The sequence below is a fragment of the Papilio xuthus genome, unplaced genomic scaffold (genome assembly GCF_000836235.2).
Source record: "Papilio xuthus unplaced genomic scaffold, Pxut_1.1 DF826115.1, whole genome shotgun sequence".
Taxonomy (NCBI): Eukaryota; Metazoa; Arthropoda; class Insecta; order Lepidoptera; family Papilionidae; genus Papilio; species Papilio xuthus.
This window is the reverse complement of record NW_013532534.1, coordinates 6646310-6661437: the sequence shown is the minus strand read 5'-3', so window position 1 is coordinate 6661437 and position 15128 is coordinate 6646310. Positions and strand designations below refer to the sequence as shown.

At 36.3% G+C, this 15128-nt stretch overlaps 1 protein-coding gene across 5 annotated transcripts in view; it reads right to left on the bottom strand.

Moving 5' to 3' along the window:
• The window catches only part of bbc (choline/ethanolaminephosphotransferase 1 bbc), a 15311-nt gene extending 1371 nt beyond the window's left edge, over window positions 1-13940 (bottom strand). Inside the window, exons 1-7 of one of the 5 annotated variants that reach the window (XR_001228163.1) lie at window positions 13568-13938; window positions 12419-12659; window positions 8228-8386; window positions 4879-5010; window positions 3445-3603; window positions 2758-2883; window positions 2172-2485 (exon numbers count right to left, since the gene is read on the bottom strand). Coding sequence is in view for 4 of the 5 variants with exons in the window: in XM_013319696.1 (XP_013175150.1) it covers window positions 2317-2485; window positions 2758-2883; window positions 3445-3603; window positions 5579-5710; window positions 8228-8386; window positions 12419-12659; window positions 13568-13779 (1198 nt within the window). In the remaining variant the exon portion in view is untranslated. Of the gene's footprint in view, window positions 1-2171; window positions 2486-2757; window positions 2884-3444; window positions 3604-4878; window positions 5011-5578; window positions 5711-7135; window positions 7262-8227; window positions 8387-12418; window positions 12660-13567 lie in introns of all 5 variants that reach the window. The other 4 variants (XM_013319696.1, XM_013319697.1, XM_013319695.1 and 1 more) reach the window with 4 other exon arrangements.
• Window positions 13941-15128: the final 1188 nt, after the last annotated feature.

Genomic DNA, 15128 nt, shown 5'->3' with positions numbered 1-15128 from the left:
CGCACGAGCGACACGCGACGCACGAGCGACACGCGACGCACGAGCGACACGCGACGCACGAGCGACACGCGACGCTCGAGCGACACGCGACGCACGAGCGACACGCGACGCACGAGCGACACGCGACGTACGAGCGACACGGGACTCTAGCGCGACACGGGCAGACACAAACACGACCATTGTCCTTTAAACTTCCATTAATATATCAAACTCTTCCTAATTCAACGAAAATTCTAATATATAGATGAAATTTAAAAATAATATAAAAAAAGATTTGTATTACTGTAAATAAACAATTTTTTAGTAAAATATGCAATAATTTAGACAATATTCGTGATTTGAACTGACATTCCGATGTGCGAACTAAACGAGACGTGACCTACACACAACAACTTTACCATATTATTAATTTATTTGAATTTCAATACATTGTCTAAGAAAATATGTATTTTTCTACACAAATATTGTAACTACTGAACGCTAATTAATTATTTAAATGTGTAAGAAATTGCATACAACAATACTTTCACTCCATATACTAAATAATATTTAACACAAACACACGGAACTAATACAAAGTAAAACATAGAAAAAAAACGCAGTACATATATTTTTCTATATATCTATATGTATATGGAGTGAATTCACATATTTACATATATAATTAGCGAAGAGCGTATGCAGATATAGTTAGCAGCCAACACCGCGCCTTGACGTGCATTTCTCACACTTATATCTCCCGTTTAAAATATATTTTTATCTCCATTTTGTCAAAGATAATGACAGGGACGATACCTTTTATACAGAGATTTAGGTGTAAGAAACAAACGGTTGGACGTACAGATTCAAACCCTAATTATATAGAGATATGATAGAATGTCGTGTGGCAAAGTGTTAGTGTCATTTTGTCACTGTCACTAAATGAGTATTGTCTACTTGTATGTACAAACGTGTCATGTAATGTTGCTTTATGTTTTATAACATTTTTCAAGCAAAACAAACCTTTATTGCTAATTATAAAGTGCATATTATATAGCAGTCAAAATGTTCAACTACCCGCAATTCTTTCTGTCAAATTATGTATTCACATTACAATGTATGTCGAAGTTAACATAACTGTTCGATAATTAACAACAGTAGATCTAATATTGTGCACGTATTCATGATTTTAATATACTTTCGTCTACTTTCAATGAAATAACAACTTTATGGTTTACACAATAGAGTTCAAAATGAGCACAATCACGTCACTTACTGCATGCAACACTCTACGCGCACTCCGTGACAAGACAACGCATGTTTCTCATCTAGAAACACAATTATTTTACTTCAATATATTTATATTTCAAGTTACAACGCGAAATTTTTATTTTAAATTGCTTTAAAATTTCATTGTTTACTTTATGTAGCAATTTTTGTCACGTCGTTTATTTCGACGATCAAGAAAACTAAATAAAATTAAAACATTATTCAGTAAACAATATTTATTATTGATTGACAATATTAAAGCGAAGAAGAGCGAAGAGTAGCTCACGTTAGAACAACAGAACAACAAAACAACACCTAACAAACGTATCACGAACGACGATCACAAAAACTCCAAGTGCTAAGAAACGCGTCTAATTAATAAGCGATAGATTGATATTATACAAAATTAACTTTGACACATTAGCAATAAGGTACAAATTGGAGAAGACGACTTGTTCATTTAACAAGCGAATAACTTTACACTAATTATACGTCAACGGCTGTAATTTGAAGAAATGTTATGTAAAGGCGCCATGTAGGAGTTGCCGTCTTCCCCAGCGCAGGTTTGTTAGCTATATGTATACACTTATGTATATGTAGCATAGAATAAGTACAACTATGTTAATATATCTTTGTCGGCAAACATATCAGTTACTCCGTCGGTGGACTTGTGTGTTGGAGCGGTCAGAGCGGTCAGAGCGGTCAGAGCGGCGGAGCGGGCACAGGGTTAACATTAACTAACATCTTAAATCAATATAAACAGAACACTTACAAAATAATATCCTAAAGGATCCAATCAGTAAACCTATTCAAACATTATAACAAGTTAAAACTTGTCTATATTTGTGTGTTTAATATAACAAATGATAGACAAAGTGAGCAACGAAGTTACACGTATTTACAGAAGAAAGTGACACACTAACCTATAGTAAAATACATGTGAGTGCCACTACACAGCAGACATGTGTCGCGACCTCACTGTCCGCTCTGTCCGCTCCGCGGCGGATGTATCCTAAGAGTGCGAGGCGCGCTTGCCGAGCTTGCCCTGTGCGCGTCGCGCGCCCGTACCGTTGCGCTCGCCGTGCGCGCTCGCCAACATGCTCGCCGCGCTCGCCGCACCCGCACCTGCTACCCCCGCCCCGGGGTGCGGGATGCGGAACAGACGGATCTTCAGATGGTCGCAGATCTCCAGGCAGATCTGACCGCAGTACCGGATCAGGTCCACGCACACCCAAATCTGAAAATTTTTACATTCATATTTTTAAATATACGTCACAAATATACCGAAGCTTTACTACAGATAAATTGGCTATTTTCTTAAACCGTTTACAAGATAAAATACAAACAGTATTGATATAAGATTAATCTTTAGTACCTTTTTAGTATAGAATATTTTTATATAATTTAGTCAAATTGCTTAAATGGAATATTTTGTTATATTAGTATATAGATATTGTAGTGAGCAGAGAGTGGAGAGTGGAGAGTGTAGAGTGTGGAGAGTGAGCATACCGTGCAGAGCCAGAGCACAGCGTACTCGGGCAGCGCGTTGTTGAAGTACTGGTTGAGGAAGAGCATGGCGGGGCCCAGCAGCGACCAGTCGTAGTACTCCATCTCGCTCTTCGTCATGTGCGCCACCTGACACACGCACACACACTGACAACTGACCAGTCACACACGGTTCAACATGAGCTAGGTAACTGCAGGATAATGTAGCATTATAATGTGAAAATAATGATTTAAATTGGTCTGTTCGTAGATAAATGAGTCATACTATTATAATTTATTGTATGATAATTGTTTCAGATATAGCGCGAGACTAAATATAGAATTGATACTGCGTTTCCAGTCAATCAACTTTGCAATGCAAGCTCAAAGCTCTTTTATCTCGCCACCTTTGACACGAAGGATATAAAACTAAAATTGTTTAGCTCAAATTACTGCTGGTCTACATTCAACAATACCGTATTTCATGTCTCTTTGTAGAAATATTAATAGCGTTAATGAAAAAAGACAAATTAGGCCTTCGGCACGAAAACTCAACAAGCGAACACAGATTTACTTCTACTTCTTCACGGTTGTCTTGTGTGTGGTCGTGGTATTTCACCGCGCGAGCTGGATGATTAGTGCAACAAATGTTGTCATTGGCGTCTACCACTGTTGAAATATTATATATTTATAGTTATACAGTTTGCTTACCACAAGTCTATTGGTGACTTTGGCGGCGACCATGCCGAACGCCAGTATGTATAACGAGGGGTGGTTCTCGTACACGTGGGACTCGCTCTTCTGGAAGATGATGAAGGCGGGCACCACCACCAGCGAGAAGGGGATCACCGGAGACAGGATGCTGGTGCCCTGCGGACACCACCGGCTGTAACACGGACTCAACGCGCACCGCGTTACACCACAAACTGCTAAACTAACACTCCAATCGACTATTCAAACACACTCTTATTGTAGATTATAACTAAATCGACGCTAAAGGTCTCCCTTAGTGGCCACCAAACAACTGAATGTTGGTCGCCACCAACTAGTCCGACTCTTCGGCATATCTATCAGCTGTCAAATCTGAATTAACTCTTTTCTTACTCGTAATTTAAGACTTCATATAGTTGACATGTTCACACAGATGCTGTGAAGTTATTTGACAGTAATTGTGTTATTGTTCAGGAATGGAAACTTAAACATTGCATTTAAATGTAGTGAATTCAACACAATCATTTATACAAACAATAATTTTTCTATTCATACACATACCAAATTCTAATCGCGATAAAAATAATCTGCCACATACCAAGGCAACAAACAATGTTAGCAATAAAATGAAAAGTTATTCAAAAACAAAATCATGCGATCATAGAACATGCAAAAAACATAAAACACATGCAACAGACAGACAGACAGACAGACAGACACGTGCGCGCGTGATTTCAACTAAAAATAAAACTCAAAAAATTACAAATATATTTCTTAATCTGTTGATTTATGTGATTTGTAATCACGTGCGCATATATAACTATGAATTTCTACAATCGAAACACTCGTACAAAAACCAAATGAACTTGTATCTTTGTACAAATGTTTCGTCAGTGTAAACTCACAGCAACGAGGAGCATAGCACAGATGCACAGCACACAGCATTCTGTTACCAAGCAGTTACTCTTAGCTGACATTCCACTGAGTACGCGACCTCATAACTCTTACCAGCTATCCTTACACTGATTTTAAATTTAACTGACTAATAAAATATCTGAAACTTGATCTTGTTTTGTATTGGTATCGTGCTAAATAAGGACTAATTGAAGTCTCTACTGTCGTAGAGCACGTACCATCGACAATATAACATATAAGATGCACATTTGATAGTAGAGTCGTGCTTTATTATTATTATAAATTAATATTTAGTAACATATAAGATATTGAAGTTGACAAGATACAATGATACATGCGAGATTACATTCGACATATACATTTAACATTGTCATTCAGTCCCGCTTTGAGCAATTGTATATATAGATTCCCGGAGCAAGCGCGCGGCGTGTGGCTATATGACGTCACACGTCACGTCACGTCACTTCACTGGGCGGCAGACAATGGGCACGGTGCACATCGTATAAAGCAAGGTCTTACTGCGACTGTGGAGCCGTTCTTCCCCACGCCGCCTCTCATAATGACTTTAACGTAGCCGAACACGAGAGAGAGGGTCACTAGGACGACGGCATAGTTGGACACCAAGTTAATGGCGAGGTCGACGGTCGGGAGCTGCAGGTTGCCGGTCAGTGTAACGTTGTCGTGTCGTGTCGGTACGAGCGGCGGCCGGCGGCAGCAACAGAAAAAGAGAAATAAAAAAACATGCCATTAATACCGAGGAAGTCCTCAAGCGACCGCCTCCGGATGATGACATGGTGTGCTATCTTCACTCATTGGTCCGTTCTCGTTAATCACATCCCTACACCCTACGTACAGAGACCTCGACCGAAGCGCCAATACTTCAACCAATACTATAAAACTAAAATTAAACAACACCCGTATAAAGAAATGCTAAACCTATAAGCAACCATCTATGGCTCGAGAAATTGTTGATCTTGCGATAGGCGAAAGTAAAATAAAAGTGTTCGTAAAAAACTGTGTTACCACGTGACGCCTTCAAATGTAAGCGTGAATCAAGAAGTGAAGCCTGAAATACCGACCACTATCCCAATATAAACTCCGCCACGAACACACAGATTATTTACGAAATCTTTTCCCACATATATGTTTAATTATCACAGAGTTACAATTCGTAAATACTCTGTGCGATCGGTGGCGGCGTGTGATGAGGGGTTCTTACGGCGACGGTCGAGCCGTTCTTGCCGCACCCCCCGATGCGGAAGATGGTGGCGAAGTTGGCTAGCAGCAGCAGCTGCACGGCGTCGGACAGCACGCACGCCACCAGCGACATGGGCCACTCCGCACCCGACAGCTGCTCGCGCCCCAACAACAACATTTACCTACTACGTCTCCTCTCACCGATCATCGTAACTATATACTTTGTTTTCAGCTTCCAATTGTCTTAAATACATCACATCGAATGGTCCATTTTCTTAATGTTTAATGTATGATTTTGGTATGAAATCTTATGACCGATGATAAGCTTTTGGAAATGTAATGATGACATTGTAGACACTATTCTATTTATTGCTTTATTAAAATTCGCGAGGAGAAACGGGTTATTAGCATAGTTATCGAGTATATTTCATATGTTTAAAGTAGCGTGGTATCCTGTAGATAATGTAAACAACAACGTAGTAAATACTAGTGAAATACGATTATAGCAAATTGAGCCTAATCTGTCTACGTTAACGACAAATTACACTATACTATAAATATAAAACCTTTACAGATAACAACAAAACTTATATACATACGAATATTTTCCACCAATTAATTTGAATACATCGGTTACCGTTATATTTATCCCTAAATCAATTATATCTAAAAACGTTACTCTAGCAATAAATGTAAGATGAACGAATGAATGAACGTGACCGAATGAGTGAACACGCACGACATGATACACAAACACACAATGACATCGATAATATGAAAAACTAACCACTTAATATAATAAAATTAAGTACTTTAGACCATGCTCAATGTTAGACGTTCACATAATAGGGACATCATCATCGTATGATAAAACATTTCAAAACAAAATTATTCATTGTATAAAGAAATAAGCAACTTTTATTTTAAGAGAATAAATTAAAATTAAAAAGCAGTAAGATTTGTTGTTCCATCGTATTTATAATGTAGGCAGCAGCTACTTGTCCAAACTAGTCGCTCACTTGTTACTTTTTAATCAAAATTTTGTAAAATAATACGAATAACGATGTCTCTATTATATTGCAATAAGATATAAAAAGTAAATAAATAACAATGAGCATAACCCAAATGCCATAAATTAGGACCGGACTAGACATGCTATTAAAAAAACCCACATGATGATTAATAAGCGAAACCAAAATACCTCATTACAACCGAATGATAACTAAAATTAACACTAAGTTACACCTTCAGTACGCACCACCTAATTGACGAATAATACGCGCGATAAAACTATTCAAATATATAATAAAAATTTTAGTAATGAGTTGGGGGTATGGGGGTAATTTACGATAAAGTGATACAAATTCCTGTAGGATGATTGAAATTTTGAGTATAATTTGCCAAATTTCGATCAATAACCCTGATCATGGTTCACAAATGACACAAACGTAACCCCAAAAAATTTTGAAAAAATTGCCAAAACCCCCACCCTACACCTACCGTTACCGTATACAACTAACGTATATCCATTGCATTGCATCAACCCCCAAACCCCCAATATAAATATGTTGTCGCTCACTGCAACCGTGGAGCCATTCTTGCCGACGCCGCCGGCCAGTATGGCCGTGGTCAATGTGCCCAGCGTGAGCGCCGCGCCCACCACAGCCACGCCGGCCAGCGAATACCGCACTTCCAGGCCGCCCACCTACGCGGCACACGGCACACACGTCACCCACCGACCGACATCATTCATCATTTACATACTTAAGGTACACAGAAATAAATCATAGTTTACGCAACTTGCAGATACAGTTGCCATAGCAACCGCTGGACTGGCTGTCCGATAACCCCAACCAACGGTCAGTCGGCAGATGCATCGTAGTGCAAATCAAAAATTAGGTCCATTTATGTTTTATCTGCGTTTAATTATACAGCTGACAATGTTCCAGAAAACCGTATAGAGGCCTTGAATGAAAGAAGTTACGGAGATATTATAGAAATTTTTTTCCGCTTTACGTCAGTACATGCAGTATTTCTTTGAGTTTCTTATTACTGTAAATATAATATCATGCTCGCCCACTGATAAGTACAATTAGTTGGTGCGAGTTTAGTTTCCCCAGGTTAGTTGGAAATGGTACGTCATTGGATTAAAATTGTTGTTAGAATCCAAGAGCAGTCCATTAAATATAAATAGTTATATGAAAATCTAAATTAACAACATCATACACATAGTTATCATATGTAATTTATCTAATCTATACATTTAACTTTAGACAGTACAACTAAAAATTAACTCGTAAACTAACATAACCTCCAACTTAATTACCGTAGCGTCATGTGGGAATTTTTAAAAATAAATGCCTTTCGTTTATAACGTAACAAACATGAAAATATGCATTACGATGATCAGATGATGGTTTTGTAACGAACGTACATTAACTTCAAAATCCAATTATATTATTATGTAAAAAAATCCAAAGATTACCGACTCTTATTTTTAATAGACTTTGAGTGCCACAGTCAGAGCGGTTGATTGGTTGCTAAGTCCTCTTAGCGTTTAGGTAAATAAACGTACTTAAATAATAATTAACCAACTCTGGGTGTGGCAACAAGAGTATAGTTACCCACCACCATTCGACCATGTATGACTAGAATGGGTGGAACACATTACCTTGGTAGCCCAGAAGTCGGAGCCGAGTGTGGCGGAGATGAGTTGGATGGCCATGATGGCGTACTGCGCCTCGGTGACGTCAACACGGCCCATCTTTAGCGTGCCCGTGACGTATGCCTGCCAGTGCGCGCAGTAGAACAGTGTCATCGCACAGAAACACTGGAAAACGTAACAGTAACTCGAAATTATCAAATCATCATCATCTAAGGTATAGCTGATTTGGGTGGACTTAGAACTACTGCAATAAATATTTTTTTTTATTTTTTATCAAAGTCTTTATTAACAAACTGACAAGTTTTAGGAACTTCATTTTACAATGGTTTTTGAATTACAAAAGTAAAAATCAATCAAATATTTCGCTTTTGTCAAATTGATAACAAAACTACAATAAATTAAAGTAGAACGTAGAAAATGTGATAGTTGCTACTGTTGCTTAAAAAAAAGTAAAAGTTATATCGAACGAGAGTGAAATTCTTTAGAAAGTACGAAATCGTTCCTAGATTGCTTACTTGTTTTTTCAAACGTAACAGCAAACGAATTCTAGCTTTACCGATATAAAACGTGTCAGAAGTGGCCAAAGCGTTGTGATAAAAAGGAGAATGCATCCTCATCATGCTTTGATAACGTGTACTTTGTAGCAAACAAGACAAGAGAACAGTCTACTCTAGACTTGGCAAGCTGTCGCTCGGTGCGGCGCCGCACAGTTGCCAAGTGCTAACGCCGCGCCGGCCATTGTTACTGCCATACACTCATATGCTCATGATACATGCTCTAAATATTCTCCTAACTCAACGATACAGTCACCACCGAACCTAATAATCGAATCTAAAGATCCGAAGCATACTTGTATAAAGCAAAGCATTAGCAACGAACATCCGCTTTCGTTAGTGTCGAAATAAAAACTAGTAAGAATCTTCGACTAGTAACAAAAATTTAACGGTCGATATTGGTAAGCCTAAAGCAAAAAGTCTACAGAAATGAATTACGCGTGCCAATCATAAATGAATATGCAATTAACAATTATTGCGATATTGCCTTCGTAAAAGTGAAAAGCACCACACCTATACCCATTTGGTTACCCCACTACATTATTTAAACATGGAATTTCACTGTCGCAATACTGCTACAATAACATTTTATCATCTCTCTCATCTTCTTTATAACAACAGATATAATATATTTTGTACATTTATGTAGTGGAGACTCACAGATATCAAAACAATGCATTGTCTCCAACAAGAAAGTTGCACAACTGAGGTTGAGGAGAACTTATATTATACAACAATGTGTTGGCCGCGACATTCACCTTGCCCTCGCTGTACACACGACATGACACCTCGGATCTCATGTCAATGCAACACCGGGTCGATGACTTTACTCCACTGATACACGACCACAACACGTATATCTTTGTATCGGGCATATAAGTTATATGAAATATTATTTATAAGTGCCGTGTCTTCTGTTTAGAAGTTGGACTTGTTTTATTTTTAAATGTAGAACTTAGAAATTGCCAAAGTTAACTAACATTAAAACAGAATCAGCACTCAGTGCGTTCTATAATTTTTACACGACTCACTCTAACGGTTAACATATGTGCTACTCAAGCATAATCAACTCAATAACGCTGGCCGCGAAAAAAGATAGCAGACTAGAACGATTGCATATAACCAGTATAAATGCAGTAAAATAAGAAAGTTTAGGAGGAAAATGAAGTCTAGCAGAAGCACAAGGCTATCAGAGATTGCATAAAAATAAAGATTTACACTTTAATTGTTGAGCTAAAATAAATTTAATATAAACACGAAGCATTCCAAGATAAAGCCGAGATTGTAGATTTGGGCAGGCATCCAAAGAGTAAGATGTATAAAATGTGAGTGGTCAATACGTCTGTTTGAAGCCACAAACGCGACGCGACGCGACCTAGGCCGTACCATTGAACTTCAAACTTCGTGTCGAGGTCGAAAGCGATATTACCACACAATGTGCCTCAATCACTCTAACCTAACTTTATATTTGAGCATGTTAATTTTATTGATTTAATTCAGAAAATATAAAAGATAGGTAATATTTATCAATAGGAACAACACTTGTGTCAAACTTATTCAAGGTCAACAGACTGCGTCCGGAGAAGCGGAAGGGGGAGAGACTACAGTAAGCGCTATATTGCAAATTAACTAATCAAACATTCCACAACGACATGTACAAACGTAATTACGTCATTTATTTATTCCACATTCGTCGGCTTCCGTAAAAGTTATACTAGCTGTCACCTGGTCTTCCACATTTTATTTAATTTTTGTACATCAGTAACTTATAGAGTTTGGCACACAATCTGAATATTTTCTAAAGTGAAATATTGCCAAGTAAATTTTGTTTTAGATAATGACAACATTTTAAAATGACCAATTAGTTAACAATAATTTTAGGATATTTTTGCCGGCGTACTAAAATATTTACAGTTTCCTTCAGTTAAGGAAACACAAGTGTTATTAACATTAATCGACAATATATTGATACGACATAATCTGTGACTAGACAGATCACGTGTGTGCGGATATCTAGTAATAACATCACAACATAAAGGTCTAACACACTGAACGCTACAAATATTGTGTTTTTAAAACTCTATTTATCAAGTATTTACATAATTCTCTATATGAGAAACAATTATACAATAAAATACAATTCCAATTACACCAATTTAAATTCAAATATGTATATAGAGTTATCATATAGCTACTATGTATAATATTATATAACGTAATCATTCGCGATGCGGAAGTCCTCGACTATTCACTTCGATTATAAGTATTATAAATGTGCTAAAATAATTATCGTATGGTTTTTTTTTTGATTACGTAACGCACGATGACAATGACGATACATTTTTATATTATTTTTTCTACTCTTCTAATTGTTACTCAGAATTGACGTACATTTATATTTTAATAGTATCATAGATAAGATTTTAATGGGAAATTCGCGTATATATCTTATTTGTATTACGCGATTGAAATTGTTGCAATAAAAAATAATGCGTCTTAAATGGATTATAACCGCTACGTTTAACTATGTTATAAATAACGCAAAAGCATCCTGTTTTAGCTACAATTTCATTAGCAGTTTGTAATATATTGGCAATAAACGATTTGCAATTTATTAAAACGAGCAAATAATTGAATAAGTAATACAAACATCCGTTTGTTGTAGCGAGTTGATTCACATGAGAGGTCATTCACCGACATTTGTGATACGACCCGACACAAGCGATTGTGTTAAGTCAGACTTTAGTTGAGGAAACTGTAACGGCCAGTGCAATCTAGTTAGCAATGCGAAACCGATCCGGTTTAGCGCGCTAAATGAAGTAAAATCTTTCCTAGCCACTTCATAAATATTGAAGTCACCGCAATCATTAATAATGCTTGCGTCACTTGCAAGTGCTGATTCCAATTTAAGCATAGGTCAGTTAAGAAACTTGCGTAGATTAAAACTTTTAATGCAACTTGTGGATTCAGTAGCTCATATTCTCTAGATACTGAAATTGTATTTAAACACTATCAATAAGATACACAAAAATCTAAGACACTAGACTAAAGCTAATTTGCATCAAGCTCTCAACATACAATATTGAAATATGAGCCTGCATGAACGCCAGCACTAATATAAACAATATCACATATAAATATATTTTTACCAGCTTGTGGTTTAGTCTTTGAAGTTGCTGCCATCATTTGTTTGAATGTTTTAGGTTCAGCGCAATCATTATTTACTCCGCTTCGTAAATATATTTAAATAAAGCCAAATTTAAACAGATGGCAGACTAAAATTATTTAAAGCAAACATTACAGGAGGTTGGGGAGGCATGCTGCTGACTGTATATAATAATTGAATTTACTAGTTTTTTTAAGCTTAGGGAACAAATGATGCTATATATAATAGTAAAATGACATCATGATAGATGTTAACAATTCCAAAGATTGTAATAAAACTTGATATATGCCGATTACTTACTATATTAAAAACCTAAAGTTGAACTTATAAAATTACTCTTTCTCTTCTTTTAAACAAAATGTTGAATACAACACACAGTTGTTAATTTTTTTTTAAGTAATACCTAAACTAAATCCACACTTATTTATCTAGTCAACAATAAATAGTTTGAGTGTTATCATAAATAGTAATACTGACCTGGAAGAACATCCATGTTGGATACTCTCCGAGTTTAACAGCTATGCATGCACCCAGCGCTATGAAAACAGTGGATATGCTGTCACAGCCGTGGTCGAAGAGCTCCCCGAGCGGTGACTGGCTGCCGGTGCGGCGCGCCTGCTTGCCATCAATGGCGTCCAGGCTCTGGTAAACGAACACGCCCAGCGCACAAGCCGCGCATGCCCACCGCGGCACCTCCTGCCGCGCATCAGGACTGTACCTGCTCACATCACAAATAGCTAAGCATTGCAACCTCCCAATCTTTTTATTTCACTTTTAATGGAGTCAGTTCATGTTTTCCAATTCCAAATCAATTTATCATTACTCATTTTTGTCTTCTTAAGTATTTTTTCACTCAAATAACCAAATAGCTAATAAAATATTCAATAATCATTTTAAATATGAACAAACATGCATATTACTAAATATGTTAACAAAAATGTATTATTTTTCAATAAATTTGCTTGTTAACGTTTCAAGTATGATGTGGGGGCTTTCAAGAGTTGAGTGAATATTTAGTAAGTTAGCACCTACTGTCTTTCGACCACATCATAACTCAACATCAGGTGGGATTGTGGTCATGCGGAACCTTACTCAATATAAAAAAACTATCCATACATTGTCTATCAAAAAATGTGTAATGGACTACAAGAATTCAAGATTTCTCAGTTTACAACATTCTAATGACTATGAAATGACAGTATTTTCAATGATGAGTAATGTAAATATAAAATGTGTATTAAGAAATAAAAAGTAATTATACATATAATTTATGGAATAATAATAAATATAAAATAAATAATCAGTGTTAATATTTTTGATAATTGAATACTATTAACAATTATATGATGTTAAGAGATTTTGATATCTGATTATTTTACTACTAGTATCTTATCGGCAGAAAGTGGCGCGGCCTAGGTTACGACCAATCGCATCATTTCAGAATTTCATATAACAATCACAATCTATATTATACATCCCAATATCGTCTCTAATTAAAACTCGTTTTAGAATGTAGGCTAAAAGAAAGCACGGGGTTCCTATGAAGCAATAACGAAAGTCGTTCCGCTTGTTTTCCCATGACATATATTTTATTTTATTGTAAGGCATATATAAAAATATACTCACCAAACTAATATTAATGTTGTCACTACATTTACAATTAGACCTAAAATTGTAATGAGATTCGGAGCGAGCCATAGCGGCGTCTTAGACACCAGCCAGCACCACCAAGGTTGAAGCCATGCGTCCAATATACTAGCACTGGTACACGAATATTTATGTTCACTTAATCTTTTTAACTGTGCAGCGTTCAAAATCCTTTCCTTATAGAACTGCATTTTATTGCACTGTCACGACATTTAACGAATAGTTATATACACGTAAGAGAAATTATTTAAATCACTATTTGCTAAATTATCAAAACGAAAACGAAAATTCGCACATTCGCACAACCACATTTGACACTGACAGCTCTAGGGATGGGGTCATAGATAATACACATTAACTAGCTATTGCTGGATTCAACGCACTAGTTGAATCATCCGTTGATCAACCTTTAGCGTTTCAACCGTTAACCGTTTTTCATTTATTTCGTTGAATTCAACGAAAATCTACATGGGAATCAATACTTTTTTCTCCGTCAGTCTTCGAGTGTTTGTTCATTGATTGTATGATTAACTTGTCTAGTTGACAAAATTAACCAATTTTCCAACTAGTTGAAAAAATAAAATTAACCATTTCGTTTCATATACGCCTAACCGTTAACAACCTACCCTTACACAACACAGCACCAAAATTTTTCACTCAATCAATCAGCAAACCACCTCCGTGAACACCGACTGACATGAAATAAATGACAGGCTATATACGTGGTATGTTGTGTCTATTTGATTTACGCCATTTTGGTAACTCGACAAAAGATTAGGTAATGTGAAACGTATCGATAACATTTGTCTGCAACTAGAATTATTTTATAATTATGGATGTTTTATTTTTCTGCTAATTTTTTTTGTAGTTACAGAATAGAGAATTGTTTCTGAGTTAATACTTTTTCTTTTTTCAATCACTCTCAAACAATGATCTTTATTAATGGATGGGATATAATTTGAAAACGATAGCTTTTGCTTTGTTCCAACTGAAACGCACCTGTTAAATTTCCTGATATTAACAAAATTAATACTTGTCGTTCCAAATTCCAAAAATAAATATTGCTTGCCATTTCATGTTAAGCTAAAATAGTCAACTGCTCCGTCTTCGCCCGGATATACTGACTTCTCCCGGCGACATCCCGACCCGTAAAAATCTTGTAAAACAGACGCGACCGGCCAGTGAGCTGAATTTTCAGTAGCGGTTATTTTTTGTAATCGTGATATCTTTTTAAATATCTGTCAGAATTTTATACTGTGAAAAGCAATTTTAATCTACAAAACGTTTCCCCCAAAACCAACACATTTATTTTAATAACGATTAATTTTAAAACCGAGCTTTTAGCATGATGTTTGAATAAAATCTTCAGGCAAATTATTTTACTAATTACATTCTCTTTGTATTTGACTTTTTGAAGGGGGCTATAATCTAAGTGGTTTGTCTTGTCGACAATGTATAATAAATAATGAAACAGGATATTTTGATTCAACAATATTTATATTTTAATTACAATATTGATCATTAAGATTGGCCGATAATT